The following is a 24,371-nucleotide window of genomic DNA, read 5'->3' as shown; positions in this document are numbered from 1 at the left end:
TAATTGGCTTACTGACATCAATATTGTTAGTGATCAGGAGTCTCCATAAATAGGGGGATTTCAGGGACCACCATGTTTCGAGGTACCCAACAATTCTCCAAAATAAGCACAGGGTCTGTGCAACTCCTTTTGTGAGGTGGAAGGTAGACATCTGTGTGAAAACAATCAACATCAGATGCTGTAAATATGGCATCATCAGATGGGGCATATGAATCTGATGCCAGAATAATGTAAGCTTCTTCATAGCGAAGAAGTACACCATTTATAAAAAAAAAATTTTTTTTATCCCTCTATAACCCATTACCCTACCCAAAGTTCCCACTATCCAAGCACCAAATCAGTAGAATGTTTATGTTCCAAGAGGAACACAATGTATCGGGAATCATCAATTTACAGTGCCATTGAAGCGCGTTGCTGCGGTTTATTTAGGATGTACCAGAATTCCTAACAGACATCTTGGCACAACTTTAAGGACTTACCGGTACAAGATCAAGTCTCTGTGATCTGTTCTGCAGAGTCCACCCATGCATTTTTAAGGGGACACCATGAAATTTTAACTATCTGCCTTAAGATACATAGGATGGCTGTAGTGCCTTTAATTGAATAAAAAACCTCATATAGTTACAGCATCAGCCATATTTTCAAGGACACGTATAATTTTTACATATTGCTGACCAACCCAGATAAAGTGCTGCCCTGCCGTATGGGGGATGTACAACTGACTAATTGCTTCCCTTCCATAAGTCTATACGTCCCACATACTACAGGGCAGCACTTTACCTGTGCTGGTCATCAATATGAAAACCTTATAGTGTCCTGGAAAACATGGCCGATGTGGTCACCCTAGTCACAGGCAGCCTGAAATAAGCAGGGATGGAGAGCCACTAGCAAATAGAAATGTATATGAGAGATTTAAATGGTCTTCTGACTCTCAAAAGCCCATAGAAACATGCTGCCTTTTTGCAAATAGTCAACTCTCTGTGGAGAAGGAGATTCTAAGTTACAGTTCCAGTGAGTTGTGAATACTGTGGTCTGGCCAGGTGGCACCACACCGAGACAGGGAAAAGGGTACATTTTCAGGAATACTCCCTTGTCTTAATCCCCAAGATTACGTTTAATATCCATACATCCCTGCAGTGTTTAACGTGCCCCAAACTGTGCATACAATTCAGCATGGCGTATGCTCTACATAGTCTCTCTCTAGGTTCATCTTTCTGAAATAGTCTCATTTCCTGCCATTGATGGCCTGGGATTAAAAACTGGCCAAACCATTAAAGCGCACCAGCCTCTGGCTATTGTAATTATACAGTAAATTATGTGCAGTTGAAACATAGGCACCAGCCCAGCAGCCCATTGGGTATTTGATCTGCATGGCCAGTCCAGGTCTGTTTCAAACACTCACTATACCTGTACAGTGTTCAATCGCCCCGTAATAACAACAGGGAAATGGTGACTTATAACAGCTCCTACAACAGAACCCTGTAGCTATAGGACTCTAAAGACATTTAATGCAAAAATCAACAAGCCCATACATCAGCCTGCAGTAAAGAAGTATCTCAGATGGATAAGATGTCATTTTAGTAAGATAAACATTCTTGTTTTGTTTTATGGTATATTCTCCCTATAGAATGGAGGTCTGACCTCCCGACACACAGCTCTGACAGTTACAGTGCATTTTGCCTGTTTGTTACACATTTTTTTTATTTGGTGGGAAAAATCAATTTCTAAGAAGAGGCGAGGAATTCCCAGAATACTGACTTCACCCGGTAGGGCATTCCTTAAACCCGTATTGAAGTAACAAATATTTAAAATATTCTTTAAAATGCATTTATATTTTAGTTTCATAATGGTTTTCCATCTGCTCTGCCTTCATGTTTCAACTCGGGGCAGATTTAAAGTTCTGTAACATCTATATGACATGGGTCTTCAGATGACCTTCTGCACGGGTGCATGTATGCTCCTGGTCAGTGTACGAAAAGTAATGAGGATTTCTGTCCCTCATGGCCATCTTCTTTACAGGTATTTTCTTCAGTATTTGTGACCATGGTTTTTTTACACTTTACACAAGACAGAGGGTGGCTAGCAGGGTGTCCTCTGAATTTAGAGGTACCACTGCCAGTAGTAGCTGCCTACTTCCCAGGGTCTCACATCCCAATATGATATCACCTAGTCCTAAAGGCTAGGTGGTGGGTGGCAGCGTGACATCTTTGGGGTTCTGCAGGGTCTCTAGCCCATTTTGCATTTGGGTACACTAATTTGGAAACTGTAGCTTTACTGGGCCAACCAACAACCTGGACATAGGCCTGTTGGCACCTATGTTTTTTTAAGAACACGATTAGCCTATCATTAATAATAGAAGTAAGTTTGTTTTTTTAGAAAGGGAATGATAATACTATATAAACTGCTTGGCTCTGCTGTCAAAATCTAGTACCTTAGTTTAATATAGTGTCTCTACTATTTCTAATATACGGTAATTTAAAGACTCTCTAAATGGAAACTTACTAGAACAAAAATTATTCCAGACCAAAAGTGGGGTTTAATTAGCTATAAACAATGTTTTGTCTCCCCAGGCCCGCATTCTTTATGGTATATGTAGTTGTAACTTCCCATTATTTATATGAGCCAGATTCTCAAAATAATGCTACAGGGGCAACAGTCATTGTGTCTGTATAGCAGGACCCAAATGGGGCAATAACTTGGAGATGTTTGATACAGCAAATACCAATCCTTTTTCTATAGAAAGGACAATAGCCACACATGGGGATATTTGTTAAGGATATAACCATGAACACTAAGTTGGTGGATAGGGCTCCCAACTTCAGTGGATCAAATGCTCCTAATGAGGTGCATAGTGTTGTCTTCTATATACTTTTAGATTTTGAAATGAGGGCCTGCTAAACCGCTCCAAATACTACATGTGCCTAGTAACACATTCAAAGTCAGTGTACATGCATATTTGTGTGCTGTAATACCCATCAAACCAAAAACCTATGCATGTAGGATATTTCCTACCCCACTCCCCTCCGACTTCCCCATTAAAAATAGCATATGGCCCACAAGGGGGCTCCAGGTAGCCTGAGACAGAAAGTTCCTAGGTATGTATATGACACAGCAACCAAACATGTCCTTTGCCCCATTGTTAATTCCCCCCGAAGAATAGCCTCCATGTTGAGAAGCCATGCTCTGTGAAAGTGCTCTTATACACCAGGCTAGGAGTAATGGCAGTGAAAGTACACTTCAGAGAGTTTACTGCTCAAGAAAAGTCTCAGGAACTGGCCCCATATGCTCATTCTTTGGAGAGGGGGCTCAGGTAACACCGCTACATTAGTGGTGCACAGCTCGCATCGACAGGCTAAGGCTCTGTGCGTGTTGGTGTTTGTCTATATGTTAGTGCGTGTTAGTTATAGTAGGGGGCACTTGGCTTTACATGCCTCTCAGTCAGAATGTGCCAGCCCTCCCCTGGTGATGATTTATTTTTCAGGTTTTATTCCCACCCCCAAAGGTGTTGTGTATTGCTGTCACACATTCAAAATGTTTGTGCATCATTTTTTCAATTCGTCAGCAAAAAAATAGGTTCCGTCCAACTGGTGCTGATAGAATCATTATCCTTCTCAACAATAAATTGACACACTAAGCTTTTCACAGAAAACTGTCATTCGAGAACCTAAAATAACTTGATTACTGGGGATATGTGCGAGGTGTGACATTATTTTGAGGCAGTTTCTGTAAAAATTCAGGAAATTTCTCTATTTTCCAGGACAATTTTTAAGGAAATTGTAGATGAAATACTTGACAATTTTAGCAGGAAGATGGGCAGTCTGTGTTTCAGGTAGACATAGTTATGTAATTATATAAATATGTGGTATACTTAGCAAGCATTAGCCTCTCAGCTTTTGTTGAAGTATAACTCGCATGAATCTTAGCCAGTCTGCGGTTCTCCGTTTCACAATCAACGTTTGTGTAGTTTAATAACAGTGGAATAGCTGCTTGTTGGCAGTCTTGCTTATTCACCAAGCCACCTGATAATGGCTTACAACCTTGGGTTTCTTGGGCATATGTTTCTCTACTTGCCATGCATATGGGTCACTGGAAAGATATTGGGGCCTACTGGGTAAACAGATGAGGTTATTCCATGTCAACAACTCATGTTTAGCAAAACGAAGTAAATGAAAAATGAAACTAGATTACCAATCTAATGTGACCTTGTTTAAGATCACCCCTGGCTGAAGTCTGTGAAGTCTGTGTCTGAAGTCTGTGTCTGCGTATATCTCCACAATCTTCAGCCTGCTCTGTTTTAAGAAAGGCAGGTTAAGAAATGGTAAGGAAGCCTAATATCATATACTGTATATAGCAGAGATGTCCACATTTTCTCTGCAGTGGGCCACTTCATCATAAATATATGTGTGTGGGCTGCATTTTTAATTGAAAGAAATTCATCATCATCATTATATAGCGACCGAAACACATATGGTGTTACTACTTGACTCCTAGCATTACATAGTGATCCAGACACAAACAGTGGTACAACTTGACTCATATCATCATATAGTGAGCCAGACACAGACAGTAGTATAGCATAACTCCCAACATTGTTTACTGAGCCAGATATTGATTGTGGTACAGCATAATGCTCATCACCATATACTGAGCCGGACATTTACAGTGGTACAGCTCCCATCTCCCATCATCATTTCCGTTTGCATTTTGTTGCTTTTTTTATTCTTATTCTCTCACACACTTACTGTTACTCATGCTCTCTCACACATTCTCTTACAGTCTTACTCACTCACTATCATACGCTCTCACTCCATCTCTTTGCTTCTTTTCTTGTCTATTTTTGCTTTTCTCTCTTCTTTTTTATGGCTACTTTTTGAGAACTAGGCCTCCCGGAGCACTTCCTAAAATAGCAGAGCTTCCAGGTACACCCTCCCAACCCTAATTGGAGGAAGGGGGAAGAGGCTGTCCCCATGGCTCCCTGTAATGGACTGGTAGGACAGGACCCCATAAGGCAGGATAGGCCAATCACTGCTAGTAGCAGTGAGAACATCTCGGACAAAAACTCAGGAGATTGAGAACAGAGTCAAACATAGCCAGGTCCAAACCAGAAGTACTCAAATATCAAGCCGAAACAATCTAGGCCATAGCAAGCCAAGTCAAAGCAGAATAAACCAGCAAAATAACACATAGACAATATAGTGAAGGGTAAAGTGGAAATTCAGGTCCCGGGTTAATATAGGGTGAACACAAGGCATTTCCTGGAAACACAGGGTCATTCTGGGGCACATGAAATCTTACGTGATGAGAATGTGCTCTACCACATGGCCGAGTTTAGCATGGGGTAGAGCACTGCAGAGGGAACCCACTACCTCAGAGGACAACGGTGAGTAGCAAGGAATTCCCCTTGAGAACAAACCTGTCGTGGGAGTAACGAAATTATGGAGGTAAGTCTTTATACCCTTTTGCGGAAGTGCTTCCATGAACTTGGGAAATATCCATACTAAATTGCATTTCTGTAACAAGTCAGTTGTCATGTTAGGATGGCAGAAGCCTTCTTCCCAAAGTAAAGGGAGGAGTAATATTCAGCAGTGTGCAGCTGTGTCCTCTGGGTTATAGGTAAGCTTTCCCCTACCAGTGTGTATCTGTTTTACATTTCTCTCTCTCTGATGTTCCCTGGGTGCTCTAGCAAGAAAACCTCTGCTTAGTCCATGTTACAGCTTTAAGGAGGTGAGCAGCAGGTTTAGGTCCTGTTATAGTTTATGTCATGTTTTTAATGTGTGGATCGATTTCGTTCTATGATGTTCCTCCTCTAAAGTTTTAAGTTTATGTCTAAGGTCATTAATTTGTGCGGTCTTTGTTAGTACTGGAAGTTTTGCTTATGAGGTAACCCCTAATTACTGCTTTATGAGCTGTCCAGATAGTAGAAGTGGACACATCAGGGGGTGGAACTAAACTCAAAGAATTCTGTTATGTGTTCATTAAGTTTGGTTACCACTTTTGTGTCTAACGAGTGGGTTATTAAACCTCCAAAATCTAGCTTTTCATTGAATCTGGAAAGTGGATAAGGGTGCACTCAATCGCAGTATGGTCTGACCATGAGTGGCGAAAGTGGCAAAATGAAAATATAGTCTAATCTGGAATACATTTTGTGCACGTGGGAGTAAAATGTGTAATCCCTTGCAGACAGGTTTAGAATCCTCTGGGCATCTGTCGATGCTTGGTTATGTATTAGTTTCTGTAGGGGTTTGTATTTGGCTCTGGACAAGTTGATGTGTATATGGCGTGTTATGTCCAGCAAGGGATCCATTACTGAGTTAAGATCACCTCCCATAATGAGTGATGTGGTGTCTATTGAGTCTAGTAGTTCTCAGATTTTGTGAGAGAAGGCAGTCTCGGTGTCGGAAACAGCACTTACCATGCGATGTTCGTGGGTCCTCCACCGTCCTGCAGGCTCTGCTTTTCACCGGACACAAAGGATCCAGCATCCTGGAGCTGTCCCATGCCGTCTGCGAGCACCAGCATCCGGTGAGTCTCCGTGACAAGCGCCCGTCTACTCTGACTATTAACGAGACCTGCACCCAGTTTTCTTGGGATGACGCCTATGTACCCTGGGACACTATTTAAGTTTCAGGCACCCCTAGCTGGTTGCTCAGTTGTCTTTAGGGCTTGCCTCTACAGCATTCAGTAGGGTTATCTGTTGCCCTGTATGGAGCTTATAAGCAAAATATAGGTGTCTTCATGGTCCCTGCCCATGGAACTTAACATAAACATAAATGGTTGCAAAGGAGAATCGACACTCCTTTCTGTTTGGACAGACTAGTGGCAAATGAATGTGTTATGACTGGGGTCCCAGTATCTAGGGGCTGCAGAGTCCCTAAAATGGGTCTCTTGTAACATTACTATATTAGCTTGTTGCCTAATGTAGCACCATAAGGCTTTAAACCTTTTGACAGGTGATAATAATCCCTTCACATTGTGAGACACTACGTTTATCTGGCATAGCTGTGTGACATCTGGTTCCCCTCTGGGCTTTGCATATTCCACTCTCTTCATACCCTTCCGTGGTACTAGGCTGAACCCTGTGGAGCATACAAAAGTTATCTACTGAACTGACAAGTAGGCATCAGCACGCTTAGCTTATCCAACTTCTGCTAGGGAAGACAATATTCTTGGCTGCAGGAAGAGGCAAAATGATCATGGTGATGCAGTTACTTAAGACCCTGCCACGGCCTAGCATGTAAAGGGCTTGTGCGGCCTAATGTGGATCCTTCTGGGTGTGTATCTAGTTCAAGTTGAATAAAGGGTCATTCTCATCCTTATTTCTGGTATGGGTATCAATAAGTATACTTCAGGCTTCTGGTCTCCCATTGATCTGAAGTTGCATGTGCTATGTTGGTATATAGGATGCATTAAAACCTGTAGTTTTTTTTCCACCTGTGCTAGCTCCACGGGCCTTGTTTGCCTCGCTACCCCCAGAGGCATACTGTGTGGGACTCCTTATCTCATGGTCATCTTCCCAGGGGATATTTCTTCCCCCGATCCCTTAGCATGTATGGCTCGGCCTAGTACAAAAACTCGGGCCAGGGCGGTACCTTTCAGCCCCATGACTATTCATGGTTCCTTGTGTAGGCCTCAGGTGCTCTATAACAGTTGAAACACAAAAAACTTACAACAGATTCTACTCATCTGTTGATGCTGGGCTACTGACTCCGTCTCTTCTGGAGGCCTCTTTCACAGTCTCAGTTTTCCTTCATTGGGCTGTATAGGTTTTTACTGCAGTTGTGGTCGGGATCGGTAAACAGCTTTCCTACTTTCATGAAAGCTGGTTTGAATGGGTATCCCCATTCATACACTGATAATACACCTCTATCCCTGAGAAGCTCTAATAGCGGTATGAGCTATTGCCTTTTCTGGAGGGTTGTCAGGGAGAGGTCTGGGAAAAATAGGGGAGTTACCCCATCCAGTGTGGGGGTATCCTCTCCTACTGTATGGCTCTTTCGTGGTATAATAATTCATCTTCATAATGACATCCCTGGGTTGCTTGTTGGGGCCCGGCTTAGGCCTCAGGGCTCTGTGGACCTGCTCTATGTGCTGGAGGTCTGAGATATGTTCCAGCACCATTCTCAGGTTGGAGAGGAGTGAGCTGTTGTCCCGATCTTCACATATAACCTGCAGGCTGTGTGTGTATCTGCCGGTTGAGTTTGGCCCTCGACTCTTTTGCCTAGGGCTACAATCTCACTGGTTAATCTAGCTAATTCGCTTTTCAGATCGGTCTGGAGGTCGGTTTTTACTGACTTTATCAAGACTTTTAGCTCCTCCAGACAGTTCCTCATCATTGACTTTGCTGGAGAGGAGCCCCAAGGCAAAGATGGCATGTCGGCCTCGTGGTCAAACTTTCTTACTTTGAAGTAAGTAGTTAAGTCCGAGGTATGTGTCTTCTTCTTAGACTGCCTTGACCTATTGGCATGTAAGTAATGCCTAGAATATTGATTTTGGTCAAGAACCAATTGATCGATTTTGTAGCTGTAATGAGCTTAGTATAGTAGGAGCACTACTTTCTTGCCACCATTCAGCTCAAGCGCAAGCCATGTCCCCTATGAACCAACTGTTTTCCATTTAAATGGTCATTTTTATTAATATCCCTTTTTTTTTACCCAGGACCACCATTATGAATAAAATAGGAACATTTGAATGCTTAGTAATATTTGAACAGATAAGCCCTCCCTCATTTAAATATAACATATAGCCATACTGTTATTAATTTGATTTGTATTCATAAACCATATGATTTGTATTCATAAACCCTCTCATAAACCATCCAATTCCAATCTGAAACATAAAACTTCAAGGAACATACAGTTAATGAGATCCCTATGCATTCACTAATCTCTGTTAAATTAATTCCCCAAGGCAAGGTCTGGCATGATCATCCTAATGCACCAATAAGTGATATATCTCCTGACAATCACAAAGCTAGGATGTCAATGATTAAAGCTGCTGTTCCACCTACCTTGCTGAATTTAACACTAACTAAATGTAGCATTAGAAACACTGTTCCTAGTACTGTCTCTTCATTATATTTTTTAGGGAATGTTTTATTGTTATGTGACACAAAAGCAGGCACTGATAGGTCTTGTTTCTATATGACTAAAACTTGGAGGAAAGAATAAAATTCACTTATTTGATTACTTGCTAAATTAGAACAGCACCTTTAAGTGTCAGTTTATCTTTTACCAATGTCCAAATGTTGTCTTTAACGAGACAGTAAATCTAGTAAACCTTGCATTTAGGAAAGCCATTAATTATAAAAAAAAAAATCACGTGTGCTTGTCAATAAGTATAATAGATGTGTTAGGGGTGCTGAATACATAAACATAGGACCTAGGGAGGGACAATCAGAATCCCTAGGGAATGTGGTAGTAATGATAGAGTGGTTATAAATTATAAGATTAGTATTTATCATATTTCACAAGAGATTCATCCTGTTATTGTTGAATAATTAAAGTAATTTATTCAAGAATACATGTGGTCCAATGACACTTGTGCTAGAATAAAGCAGCTAAATTGGGTTACCCTCTTTCCTCCTACTCATGGAATGGAGGGACAGTCAAGGACCGGTATAAGTCTGTAGAGATCTGCCTAATCAGACGATTGCTTTCCCTATAGCAATAAGGCTAATAATACATGAAAAAGTAATGCCTGCATTGGTATAACCAAAAGCCCTTAGAAGTATTAAATTTGAGGTTAGTTACATAATATTAACCCCCTCAAAAAAACCAAACTAATTGGAAGTGACTATTGGACTTCAGATGATCCAGCAGGGACATCCAGACTTCACAGGAGTAAAATGGACTGGAAGTAGTATGAATCAAGACAGCAGGAAACATGACTGACAGGCAACTAGGCGTAAAGAAAAATGATGGATAAGTATAGTTGGCAATTATGATGGCGTAGTAATTTTCCAATGGTTGAGTGAAAACCAAATATAACATTTGTTCATGTTGGTTAATGTTGGGCTATGACTGAACGTGATGTGAGCATATGTGCAGAACAGGCAGTTTGGGCATTAGAAAGCACACTTGGAACTGGAATGAAGGGTCTTCCTCATCTCTTGTGTCCTTCAGCTATGCAGGAGTTCTAACCCTTATATCAGAGTGTGTGTAGGGAACCCGGAAAGCCTCACACGGAGAACATGAGAATTGTTAGCGCTAACCAAGTAGTTGAAAGCATCAAAAATATAATAATCAACAGTACCAAAAATTTACAGTACATGTGTTTGCTACGCTCTGATCACAGTTTTTTTTTTACAAAACACACAAGTGGCTTTGGTATCAATGTCTATTTTTAAAAACTAAAATAAAAATATTCTACTGCACGGGACTCAATTATGTTTTTTCTTAAATAATGACAAGTAGAGGTTTCCATGAGGGACGGTATTAAAGCCATTTGGTTACTCTTCATGCTGGCCCAGTAAAGGGTTAATATTTCAAGAGTCTCAGAGACAGCATAGAAAGTTCCCCGATATGGTGATTAGAACATAATTCTGAGGCCCAGGAGAGTCCCAAAATAGCTTAAAAGTTTGAGATGCCATAATAAAAAGGATGAGTAAAGTATTTGATGTAAATAAGCACCTGAAATATTAGACCTCCGCATTTCCTCAATTTATAAAGTAAAAATATCTTTCTATCTTTCTATCTATCTAATTTGATTATGCATTCTAAAACCCGTCCCCATCCTCACTGGGGATAATTGGTTGTCTCGGTCGCAGCCTCAGGTGGCTGTGGAGCAGGATGTAGACTTTATCCGTCTGAGTAGGCCCGACACGTCTCCATGGCAACCACCTGAGCCCCCCCTATAGAGTCAAAGGGAATGAGAGGAAGAAAGACAAAAGACAGAACGAGCTACAGGGAGAGGCACAGAGAGAGACTTTATTGAAACATGTGCAGACTGCCACGCTGCCACCGATGGGAAAGCAGCCTTTATTATAAAAACTGATGCATGCACTGAAACAGACAAATTCACTGCGGTCTTGGTTCCAATTTATACACAGGTCTGCTACGTATAATATATCTTAACATATCGCTCCTTCCAAATTTGCTAGAATTTCTATACTTGATTGAAGAAAAAAAAATACATCGCTCCCAGAATTCTGACTTCAGCTGGGGCAGTCCTGATTTTCTCCAGGGCAGTTTGCATATGCAGAAAGGGCAAAGTGTGGAGTGACATCATGAAACACCATGTAATGTGTGTGTGCAGCTGGCTGAGATCCTCAGATTGGGATAAAAAATGCAAAAACTGGGCCAAACTAAGGATGAAAATCGATATTCATTTTTTTACCATAATAACTAGTTAAATCAGGTGTTCATAGTTCACAGCTGTCCTGAATCTGAAAAAAACAAGGGTGGAAGCACCCAAAATCTCCATATATAGTTAGTTTTTTTAATGAACTCTCCACCAGTCATACATTGTGAGGCACAGTGCTCATGCTCGTATGCATGAATTAAACATTCTTTTCAATTCATATTAAATAAAGGAATTATTTTCATTAAATATATAAAAATATCTTTCTATTGTACTCTGAACAGTAACGACTAAAGTGATTAATTAAAGGTTATACAAATTTTATATAAATGCAAACGCTTTAATTGAAAATACTATGTTAATTCTAAAAACGGTGTTAATAGACTTTTTAATGTTTCGAAACAGCCATTTGCTGCTACCTGGAGATAGCGTGTGTAAAAAGGCTGTAAAGTAGGAGAACAGTCTCTTCTATATTTACATTCAACCATGAGTTCGAGTATTTACAGGTAAAATTATCATTGAGCTTTGACTCAGGGGCCCAATGCTCTCTGACTTATGATTAGCTCGCAGCATTTCAAATGGCCAAAGAGGGATACTGTCATGGACAGAGCCTTACCATAACTTTTTATGTGATTTTGTCGGTTTCGTACACGCTATTGGGACTTTTACGGCTGTAGAACACTACAATGGACTCATACCCAGCAAGCATTCTGATTTCATAGAGGAATTAGAGATATATGGGTTGTTTCTCCCAGAAATGTGCTCCAAGCAGTGGTAGAGCCACAATGGACACCAGATCCCAGATTTTAAGTGAGGAATAAAATGTGCAGGTTGAAGGGTCTCGTGCCATTTGTGTGCTTATCTGTCCTGGCTGTCATGCAAGAAAGGCTCCCACACAACCACATAGCAAGAGCCATGGTGGCCAAAATCTGCCTGGCCTTAAGGACAGAATACCATGCTTTCTCACAGGTACATGCTTGATCTGAGCCAAAAGCTCAAGAAGAGATTTACCCAATGTAGAGCAGAGAGGAATATGATGGCGCCATATGAACCGATAAATAATAATTTCATAATAATTTGCATTTTATGAGCACACTTTCTGCCTTTTCTGTACACATTATTGTGACACTTATTGCTGCAGAATACTCATAAACAGCAAACAATGAAGGAAACAATGACAGTTTGGATCCATAAAGGTGGGGCTGTCCCTGCTACAGAAGGATACATGGGAGGTATCTATTATGCATGACATATTCCATGCATTTTCCTGGCCTCATTAACACATAAGACAGCTAAGAAATAGGGGAACCACTCTGAACCATTCCTCCCGCTTTGGTGATGGTTAACATTAACCATAATATATATCTAAACTTTTGTATACTTTTATAGCCGATCAATACATACAAGCTCACAGGTGTTCACGAAAATGATAATCCATTGAAATCTATTGAAAGACCCGCTGACACAAACACATAGTTAAGCTCTATTTCCTGCTCGTATTATTTCTGATAATTGAATTTCAGAAAAATTCTATGGATCTCCATCCTACCCCATGCAAGTTACTAAGCAACGCAACACAGCCCTGAGCACGTGTGCAAGATGCTGTGCCCATCTCTGTGTGCGTCCTATTGTGCATCTGTCTGTGTGTCTGGATAAGTGCTTGCATTAATGTGGGCTTTGTTATATGTATCACCGTATGCACGTCTGAACATTTTGTACACATTAGAATGAATATCCACTGATCTTGCATGTGATCTGCATCCCTGTGTTTCCATATTCTATTTTACATTGATTTTCCATGTCCATTTCTATTTGTGCATTAATTAGTAATATATATATATATATTTATACACAGATATCATGGGATTTTGTATGGGGATATGGCTTCCTTCTTCTCAAACAGAATAGATACAGGAGTCAAGCAAATAGCCTCTGGCTTATACATGGACAGGCTGGCTCTAGGCAGTAATAGACAATGAAGGAGAAAGGACAGAGATACATGAGGCACTACAGGTGAAAAACTATTGTAAGTTTGTGGGTGAAAAAGTTATCCATTAGCTCGGTGTGCCCTCTGCAATTAGTATAGTTACCAACTGTCTTGATTTAGTCTTGACAGCAGGTCTCATGGCACATTGTCCTTTCCAATGAACAGACAGTGTTCTGGTGTGGCCTAATATGTTATATCTGTTTGCCTAGTGAATGTAGGAAAAGTGTAATATCATGTCTCACCCTCCACATAATGTGAGTGGAGTGTGGCATGATGTCACGCTATAGGGGTGCTTACAGATGTTTTCTGTAAGGTTTGTGGCTATACCCATTGTTAAAGAATCTCAACAATGGAAGTTCAGTGGCCTGGTACTACCACAATATGTAACCTGCTTGGGCACATACAGCACCACCACTTCCTCTGCCATCCAAACTCTTAATATCGAGGTAGCAGTTACCATCAGATGCCTATTGGCCAGACACCAGGTTTAAGGACTTAAAAGTTTTGTTTATCGGGGTAGGCTGACCAGATGGCCCTGTAAAATTCTGATTCTGCATAGATACAGGAGGCAGTTACAAATAAGGGCATATGAAGTATCATGGGGTGAGGAAGTTTGGGGACAAATATGGCACAGGCAACTTGTTTTGGGGCACCGACAAGCTGTTTGGGGTCAAAGCTGGCACTGATAAGCTGTTTGCTGGCAAATGTGGCACAGTAGGACATGTTTGGGGAAGTCAGGGGGGCAATTTTTGCACAGGGGCCCTGTAGTTTCTGGTTATGCCCTGCCTCCACCCTCCAGTCCTGCTGCTAAATCAGAAGGTCTGTGTGTGTCAGTGAGTGCTGAGTGACCTGGGTGTCGGAGAACTTCCGAGAACTTCTGTATCCAAATCATAGAAGTACTTCTTAACCCCTTGATGACAATTGCCGGTCCGGGCACGTCACGGAAATTCATGTCGATAACGACAAATGACGTGCCAGGACCGGCACGTCATTAAACGGGTGCAGAAAGCGATCTATTTTCGCTTTCTGCACCGAAACGGCGTTGCTGTAATGCCTCGACCTCGAGGCATTCAGCAACGCCATTATCGGCACAAAGGGGCCATCTCTTTGTATGGCGGCGGACGCCCGTTTTAAAAGCGTTTAGGAGGCGATCAACGATCGCCTCCTAAACTTAAATGGTGTCGCTAGAATGCCTCGATCAGGAGGCATCCAGCGACACCAAACACTTACCTTTGGATGGGCTGTGACCGCTCCAGAGAGCGGTCACAGCCGCAGCTGCCGGTGATCTTCGCCATCTGCAAGATGGCGGCGGTCCGGGAAAATTGAATACAGAAACAATAAAGTCTAAAAAGTTCGCTAGACGGTCTCCAGACCCTCTAGAGAACTCTGGCTCCACTTGCAGGTTGAATATAGGTACTGCATTCAACCATGCAAGTCAATGGAGCTCAGCTTTCTAATCACAGTGTGATTAGAAAAAATACATTAAAAATAAAATTAATAATAATTAGAAAAAAAATAGTAAAAAAACAGTAAAATGTAAAAATAATTTCCCACTGATGTCACTATCAGGGGAACCTTCAAGTTGAAAAAAAATGTTAAAAAAAAAAAAAAAAAGGCAAAAAAAAAAATATATATATAAAAAATATATTTTTGTGAGCAAGTCCTAAAATTAGCATATTAGCTTAAAACAATTCTCGCATGGAAAGAGTTAAAATACTAGCATTTTAAATACCCTGGGGTGTCTAGTTTTCAAAAATATATAGCTTTATTGGGCACACTGAAATGGCCCGGCTCAAAGATGTACCAAATAGGGCATGGGCAGTGGATCCCCAAATGCCAAAGTGCAACATTGAAAAATGTGCATGCCCCAAATGTGGCCCTTTTGCCCCCAAACAGCCAGGCAAAATCATTCATGTGAGGTATCGCTGTACTCAGGAGATGTTGCTAAACACATATTGGGGTGTTTTTTGATAGTGACATATACCAGAACCTGTTTATTTATACCTAAAGTAAAATGTGTGTGAAAAAACAAATGCAAAAAAATTACTACCATAAAGTTTGACAAAGGCTGATGGTAGAATAAGTGCTTGGAAAGGGTTAAAATACCAGCATTTGGAATACCCTGGGCTGTCTAGTTTTCAAAAATATATGACTTGATGGAGTAAATTGCATTGGCCGGCTTCAAAGATACCCGAAATGGCACATGGGGGGAAGAATTACCAGATTTGGAAAAAATGGCTTTGAAATAGCAAAACGGTACCTGTACTTATTGCTCCATAACGTGCAGAAAAAAGCAAAAAAACATAAAAACATTGGGTATTTCTAAACTCAGGACAAATAGTAGAATCTATTTAGCAGGTTTTTTTATTACCTTTTATAGATGAGTAAAAGATTTTTCAACTAAAAGTTAGAAACAGTCATTTTTTTCAAAATTTTTCACCATATTTTATACTTTTTTTAATAGTAAATAATATGATACAATCAAAACAATGTCATCTAAAGAAAGCCCTTCTTGTCCTGAAAAAAACAATATCTAATGTGTGTGGGTTCAGTAAACGGGAAAGAAGAAAATTACAGCTAAACACGAGCAGCGCAGAAATGTTAAAATGGCCATTGTCACGAAGGGTACAAAAAGTAAAATCAGCCTTTGTCACGAAGGGGTTAAGCATCGAACGTTCGAGATAAATCAAACACACAGACAACACTTATGTATGTATAATAAGATCTCCGTTTTATTGCTCATGGTTACATTCTTATATACTCATAGGGTGAGGTATAGCATATAATCCTTATCTAAGCATTTCATGACCTTATTTATCAGCGTTTGAGTGTTTTGGACGTTTCGTATCTCTTTTACAAAAAACATGACTCGACCACAAACCACCAAAAGACAGTTTTTAACGTACCAAGAGATTGACAATAACATGCGAGTTATCTACTGAAAGAACATTCTGTACTAATATTCTTTCACATGGGTATCACGCTGAGCACCACCGATGTCATGCACCGGTGTTCAACATGTCCTTCAAGTGCACTGCTAGCTAACCAGAGGGTGTCATTGTGTGTTCCCTTGTGAAAACACCCCACTAGATCACCATGGAACAAGTAAGCAAGTCCTGGGGTGCAGGAGATACATTAAAGCATTTTACATATTTGCCCAATAAATATTCTTGTAAGCATTTATTTGTTTTGGATGTTTTTACATTTTAAAGTCATCTACTCCATCCATTACTACATAAAATTAGTATGATTTTGGGAAAGTATTGTCAGGACAGGTGTAATCAGACCTGGAATCGAACTGGTTTGTGTAGGTATGCGCTTTACCACACGTGGGTAATGTATAGGTAATAGACAATATACTTATCTATACACTACACATGGCCAGCTCATCCTTTCTTACAGAAAAAGCTCACTTGAGTGTTGTGATAATTTTATACCTATCAAATACTTAGTAAAGAGGAACATCATGAAAAGAAAGAAGGATTAAGTCCCAAAAGCGGTATATGTACTGTGCTAAAAGCTGTGACAGCGTCAGTTCCCCTTTAAAGGAGCCATTTTTGACAGTCTAAGGTAGATCCCTACCTTTTGTACACTATGACAACTAAAAAATTGTCCTTAGTGTTTGATGTCATTAGACAAACAGTCATTGGTGGCCTCAAAATCTATTTTGTTGCTTATAGCAGATTTATGGCAAGCTGAGGAACAGTATGTTCCTTGTAACGTGTGATATTCTTAGTGGGATTAGAGTAACTGGGTGTTATAATTGTTTAACCCGTGGGTGTTTTCTCTAGGCATTTTATTTCTGAGACTTAATACCTGCCAGTTGAAGGAGCATGCGATAATTGCAGGGGTCTCTCTGTTAATAAAGGAAAGATTGTTTTGAGATTAAAGGTGCTCTAAACACAATTTTTCTATATATATATAATTAATTTAAAAAATTACCCCTACACAGTTTTTTTTTTTAGTTTTTAACTGTTAACCCATTCACCTTCTGTCCTTTCATTCACTTACCAACAATTTAGAGACTTCAAAGAGCCATCAAATATGCACAGCTTACTTACTAACTAACTAACTAACTATACCACAAGTCTACCTAAACATGTTAAACATCTTATAGCTACCTATAATTACTTTACCCGAGAATGTATCAGGGTAGACTGACCAGATGGTCCCCCCCAGGGCTCCAGTATAGTGGCTTAATTCTACAGACCGGAGAAACACTTGATCATATCCACTCCAACCACCCTGCATACTTTGCATCCACTTCCCATACCTTCAAATACTTACTGGGGCTAGCCCTGTCCCATGCATGCCTAGCCATGCCTCTTAACTGACCAGTCCTTCTTCACGCCTCTTATAATGAGCAGGGGAAGTGAAACACCAGACAGTCAGCCCTGGGAAGTTCTCAGGTACAATATTAATTGATGTTCTCAATGAAACATATTGTATGTGTCCTCTGGGCATTCTGTTTTAAGGGACACAAAAACTAACCTTGGGGAAAGTCTCACCTGAAAATGTGCCCTGTAAACAGGGGGAAAAAGCTGTATAGGATACCCATGTATAATCAAGAATGTATAGAAAATGTGTACAGTAGGGCCCTGGCTGACCCACAAGTATGTTCAGGGTAGCCCTTTAGATTTTTAAGGTATGTAGTATACATTCACATTTGGTGAGGTTGTTGTTTTGTAGATAATTTATTTAAATATTAGCGTCATGGAAGAAGTGATTCCCATATAAGAATTCTGTAGTTCTCTCCCATCCCCGCCCTTACAAAGACCACCTGAACTATTTGTGGAGTAATAATCATGCAGGTCTTGATAACAGAAAGGGAGATGCAGAGAAGCAGAGGATGAGAGAACGTGAATATGTGTTACTATAAGTGAATGGTTTCAGCATGTGTGTGTTAGCGTGTGTTTTTGCACATGAATGGAGTTAGCATTTGTGCACTGTGTGTTGTTTGTGTTTTACGAGTATGTGAGTAGATGGTGTCAGAGGTGAGTCTAGAGTTAGTGGCACCTGGAAGAGGGAGAGAGTGCATATGCATTATATGTAAATGCATTAGGGCATGATATTAGAGTGAGCGTGTTAGCGTATGGTTTTATAGCAAGTTTGCATGTTAGTGTGATTGTTCATTTTCAGGGAGGATTAACCAAATAAATACCGCACCCAGGCGCCACTAACCCTTGCTCACCCCTGAGTGTATGTATCTTTTCTAGGAAAAGTAACCATCAGAACTACAAGTAAAAATAAATTTAAAATATAAAACAATAAACATTTCCTTAATCCTTAAATCTCAAGGGTTTAGGCCCAATATCAGGGTCTCAAGGTGAAGGATTCCATCAGGTTTCCATTAACTACATGATAGAAACATACATGAGTATTACCTGTTGTGGGTAATGAGGATCCTCCTTATTTGTTGTTTCTGTAAGTGAAATTGTTATGTTATATACTATTTATGTTATGTCCTATTTACCCATTGTACATCACTGCAGAATATGATGGTGCTATATAAAACAATAAAATGATAATAATAATAGGAGTACTATTAGAGCCTTTTGGTTAAACCACCTGTCAAGTGACTACATCTAATCTCAGCTTATTTATAAAGTTTCCAGGTATAGTGGTTCGGCATGGCTAGTTGTGGGGCATGTTTCCCATGATGTCAGCGGGAATGCCCACTATCATTAGCAGGACCGCCACCGTCGTCACGGGACCTCCTGCTGATGTCAGTGGGCAGTCCTTGCCGCGTCCCGCAAGAGAAGGCTCCAGGTAGCCGGAGCTAAGAAGTTCCCAGGTATGTTTATAGATATGTGATAGACTCAGCTCAGCTTGTGTGAATCTACTCCACCATTTGCAATTCCACATGTGGTCATGCTGGGGGTCATTGCTCTCTTCTGGTCTTTTAAGATGCATACGCTTCAAGAAAATGTTCTGTTCTTTGTCTATGGCAATCACAGTTTAAAGAAGGCTAATGACAGTCCAGCATTGACTAGTGTCTATGTTGTATGTTATTCTAGAGCCCTTTTCTAATAGGCTAATTGGGTGTTTTTTTGCCCTAGGCTAGTAGCTTCAAGCACCAAATACAAGCAGAGAGTAGCTAACTTCCCCTTGATCACCAGTTTTGCATATCATCTAGTCTTGCATGCCTTTGTGTCCTCTGATTTCTATTGTGTTCACCTCTACCTGTGTAACCTTGAGCGCAAGAGAACGTTCTCAAAATTCTGGAACACAGAAGCGTTAATGTCCAGATTGTATAAAATGTGATATATAGTCCAGGAAATTATGAACTAGTTATCTTCTCCTCATTACTCTTGAACTACTAGAGAAGATTTATTCTGCATCCAGCAGCAGTTCTTAAGCCATTACATACACTTTTTCTCCAGAACAGGGCATGAAAATGGACAGGGGCCTGTGATAATGGTTGAAAAAAAGACTTAAGAATCCCCACAAAGCGTGGATTTTATGCCAGCCTTCGCCCTATCGCTGTTCTGTTTCAATCCATCCTTTCTTCTGGGACATGAAAGACAAAGATCCGGTACCTGCATTCAAGGACTATAGCCAGAACTATGTGGAATATTAGCAATCTCTGCTTTATTATAACCTAAAATGATCCACAATGTAAATTCAAAAATTTGGTGCATATTTGTAAATAGTTCAGTATTAAGATGAAATAAAACCATATAAACCATTGAATGCAAACTTTTAATCCCATCATGATGAATGGATTTTTTACAATTGTGGATGACAGCATTTCCACCATTTCTGCATGTCCTTGTTTAATCGTAATTTCCCTCTTTTTTCATTTAGTTACTGCACACAAATTATATATTTTATATTATGATACATTTACATTATATTTTACATTTATTTATATATATATATATATATATATATATTATACATACACTACACTTCAAAAGTGTAATCCAAGTTTAAAAGGCTATTTAATCATAAGAAAGCCCCTTTTGCAATCATGTTACAGTAACAATGAAAACAGCTATGTGACCCCCAAATGTTTAAATGGTAGTGTATATATATATAAATATATATATATAGATGTATATATATATATATATATTTCGTAACAAGAATCTGTAAAATGCATAATTTCTTATGAAAAACCTCATTGTTTTAGTTTCTCCCGTTATAAATTGTACACAGCTATTGCAAATGAGAAATACAAAACCCAAAATGGATTCATATACCTGTCCTGAGTTTGGATACACCTTATGTGCCCAGAATTTTTTTGGCCAGTTATAGGGCAAATATTAAAAGTTGCGTATAATTTTTTTCCAAATTATATTTTCAAATTTGAGTCTCTGACTTAACAAATCTCAAGACGGCTACATAAAAGTACAGTATATGTTTATTGCATTACGGTTATTTTGGCATGTCTCGCGCGTCCATTTCCCCACCAACCTTATCTAAGATTAGCGGTAAAGTTTGAGCGCAGTCATATAATATAATATGATATTCTATGGCTCAGCTAGCAGAGGGGACACCAGGGTGTAGATTGACAACCTGATTTCCCGTGCACCGGCAGGAATTTAGTGCTGCCGATGCTTATACCATAATAATATAAAGGTATAAGTGAACAATGGACTTTGCATTGAGCTTTTTGTCAGCCATCAAGCAACACCTTTGTGTGATAATTTTATAAGGGACAAAATGGCTGCATGCACATGGATTCCAGATGCATTCATCTTTTTTTTACAGTGGTTAAATGTATTGTTTAAATGTGCTTCATCCTTGAGGAACGTGTCACTGACATGTATTTATTTCTTGGAGGAAAGAAGAGAGAGAGAGGGGTTTGTGATTTAAACATTTAAATGCTTAAAGTGATTTAACAAAGTTCAGGAGAGAAGTTTAGTTCACAGGAGAAATGCTAAAATAATAGCGTCGGAGGCTTAGATGAAATTTAAGGTTTCCTCCATCCATTTCCCCACCAACCTCATCCAAAAATAGCGGTAAAGTTTGATATTTGATTGCTCAGCTAGCAGAGGGGACACCAGGGTGTAGATTGTCAGCCTGATCTCCTCTACACCGGCAGGGATTTAGTGCTGCCGATTCTGAACGGTTCAGGACGTAGTACTATGTCCTCTGGAGCTAATTGCTAAGGTTTCATGATGTAGTACTATGTCTATCGCTGTGAAGTGTTAAAGAAACCACAACTTCATATAAAGGCCAACAAAACCCCCTCTTGAGCTCATGCCAATTTCACCAAAAAGGGGTTGAAAATGACTTCCCAACGCATTCAACAGTGAGAAGAATCAATCACTATTTAATTTAAAAAGTATGGCATTATGGGCATAGATCAATCTTTTCCCTCCCACTAGACCCCCAAAGATGGTACCCTTCAATCTTTCACCCCTCCATCCACATAGATATTGGGGGTAAAACTTGGGGTAGGATGCATTTCTTAGGTTCTAGGACACCGTACATTTGTTTTCATATGGAGACTATGGGCACTTTGACCGATGTGTATTTTTCAGTGGAAATGGATACCAATAATAAATATATATAAAAAATAAAAGAAAAGTTTAGATGTCTACACATCCACCAAAGTCGGGCTCCTGCTGTTACCTTGGTGTTTTCAGCGGTCCTAATTATGGGTGATCGGTTACCTACGCATTTCAGAGTGCTAAAATAAGCCACAGAGTGACAGGATGAGTCCCACCTTCTGTAGGAGATGTTAATGAATATCTGTCACTCGTGTCACTTTGTGCATTATCCTGCGCATGGGTGACCTTTGCAACGTGAGATGTGTGCAGGTGTAGAGCGGTAATTTGAAATCAGATCGGCAGCCACAGGACTGATCCCCGGGTAATGCGCACATTAAAGAGGTCAGTTCTTCTTAATTATATATAATAAGAACAGACTAATCCAAGCCACGGTTATACCGGGAGCTTGCAGGTAAATAGTGGTAAATTTAAATATTTCAATTCAACAACTGCACTCATGCATAGTTTAGTTCACTGATTTATGCATTATACTCAGCTAAACTGGCACTTCTTGGTGGAGAAGTTAATCAATGCGGGCTTTTCACAATGCGTAGCGGAGTGAGTCGAAATGCTTCAGTTCCTTGGAAATCCCTAGCAGTCAGTCCAAAGTTTAGTAAATAAACCCTGGATAAACCGGTAGGGTCTGTAGCTGGGCCAGTAGTGACTGAAAGCGTGCCAAATAGAACATTTTTCGGCCAACAAAATGGAGTCCTTTTTGAGTCCTTGGTCTTAGATACTGGATAGCCATATGTTTACCCCATGCATGTTTAAATTCCCTCACTGTGTTAACCTCCACCACTTCTGTAATCTATATTTCCATTTAAATAATGGATATTCTGTCAGTTTCTTTGGGTGGTTCTGTAAAACAAACAAAATACTAGATAAAAATTTTCCCTGGTGTCTTTTTGGGGTCCCATATGTATTTACATACAGGGTCCCGGTCAGGGCCGGCCCAAGGCAAAATGCCGCCTGGGGCGAATTTTAAAATGCCGCCCCCCCTTATCTACCCTTCCTCTCCCTCCATCCCTGCCGCCCCCCCATTATCTACCCTTCCTCTCCCTCCGCCCCCCCCTTGTACTTACCTTTCAGCAGTCCTGCGGCGAGTCTCCCTGTTCGGTGCCGGCTTGTAATGCTGAGCGCCGGAAATCTTCCGGCACTCAGCATTACAAGCCGGCACCGAGACCGAACAGGGAGACTCGCCGCAGAGGAGAGAGAGAGGGGCGCCGAGCGCCCCTTTCTCTCTTTCGCTTTTAAAAAAAAGGGCTTGGGGCGGCAAAGTGCCGCCCCTTAAAAGTGCCGCCTGGAGCGGTTGCCCCACTTGGCTCCATTGTCGGGCCGGCCCTGGTCCCGGTGGATATCTCTAGATATTATTAACGCATGGGTCCCCATATTTATCCTGTAAATCGAGAAATTTCAGGCTGTTTGTAAATGAAAATTCTTCATGATCTTTTAACAGCCTATGAAATTAAGTTTATGTGGAATGGCATTATAAGCTTTAATTTGCACAAAGATATTTCAGAAGAGAAAATTAAATAGGCAAGTTGGGGAGATCAAAGATCTCCATCGAGCAGCGGGACACCAGGGTGCATGATTGCCCAAGAAGGTGTTTTGCCCCCTGGTTTTGTAGCAGGGGCAATGCCGCCCCCTTGGACCTGCTGCATAGTCCTATACCAGGATACGTCACTGGTACCATGATAATATAAAGGTATAAGCAGTCAATGGACTGAGGCACTGAGCCTTTGTTTCAGCCACCAAGCAGCACTTCCGTGTGATGATTTAGACAAAATGGCTGCATGCACATGGATCCCAGATCTATTTTCTTTTTCGTGTAGTGTTTAAATGAGCTTCATCCCCGAGGAATGTGTCATTGACATTTATTTAATTCTGGGAGGAAAGAAGAGAGAGAGGGGGAATGTGATTGAAACATTTAAATGCTAAAAAGGGATTTTTAAGTACATGAAAAAAGTTTAGTTCACAGGAGATATACTAAAACTTTAGTGTCAGAGGATTAGATGTAATATAAGGAGTTTAACTTCACAGAAAGGGTGGAAGATACATGGAGCAGCCTCTGTGTATCAGAAGTAGTAGAGGCTAACATAGTGAGGGAATTTTAACATGCATTGGGATAGGAATATGGCTATCCTGAATCTAATACAAGATCAAGAACTGGTTAAGGTTTGAGTCCTTACAGCAGGAAAATTGGCAGACTAGATTACTATTACCGTAAATGCTCTGAAAAATACCCCTCGTCTCATAATCAGGGTCGTCTTATAATCAGACCTCAAATAGGTCTGATTATGAGACTAAGATCCAGATCCCCCGCAGCGATGCACGATACAATCGCGTAGAGCTCTACACGCTTCCCGGACTAAGCACTGGGGACTCAGAAGCACCGGTAAGTTGGAGGGGGGCATAACACAGGAGGATGCAGGGGACCTGCTCTACATGCTGCCCGGACTAAGCACCGGGGGCTCAGATGCAGGGGACCTGGATCCTCCTGTGTTATGCGCCCCCCCCAACTCAGAAGCACCGGTAAGTTTGGAGGAGGGAGGGGGAGTGTTAAATGGGGGGTGTAAGGCATTTCT

The 24,371-nt window shown here is 40.6% G+C and overlaps 1 protein-coding gene across 1 annotated transcript in view; it reads left to right on the top strand.

The window, feature by feature from the left end:
• Positions 1–6,413: 6,413 nt before the first annotated feature.
• Positions 6,414–24,371, top strand: part of LOC149279223 (adhesion G protein-coupled receptor E5-like) — a 99,136-nt gene continuing 81,178 nt past the window's right edge. The window contains exon 1 of the mRNA XM_089501437.1: positions 6,414–6,522. Within this exon, the coding sequence (XP_089357563.1) occupies positions 6,414–6,522 (109 nt within the window). The remainder of the gene's footprint in view (positions 6,523–24,371) is intronic.

Source organism: Sceloporus occidentalis, unplaced genomic scaffold, assembly GCF_023333645.1.
Source record: "Sceloporus occidentalis isolate IW3139 unplaced genomic scaffold, rSceOcc1.0.p SCAF_174, whole genome shotgun sequence".
Classification (NCBI taxonomy): domain Eukaryota; kingdom Metazoa; phylum Chordata; class Lepidosauria; order Squamata; family Phrynosomatidae; genus Sceloporus; species Sceloporus occidentalis.
This window is presented reverse-complemented; position numbering and strand designations above follow the sequence as displayed.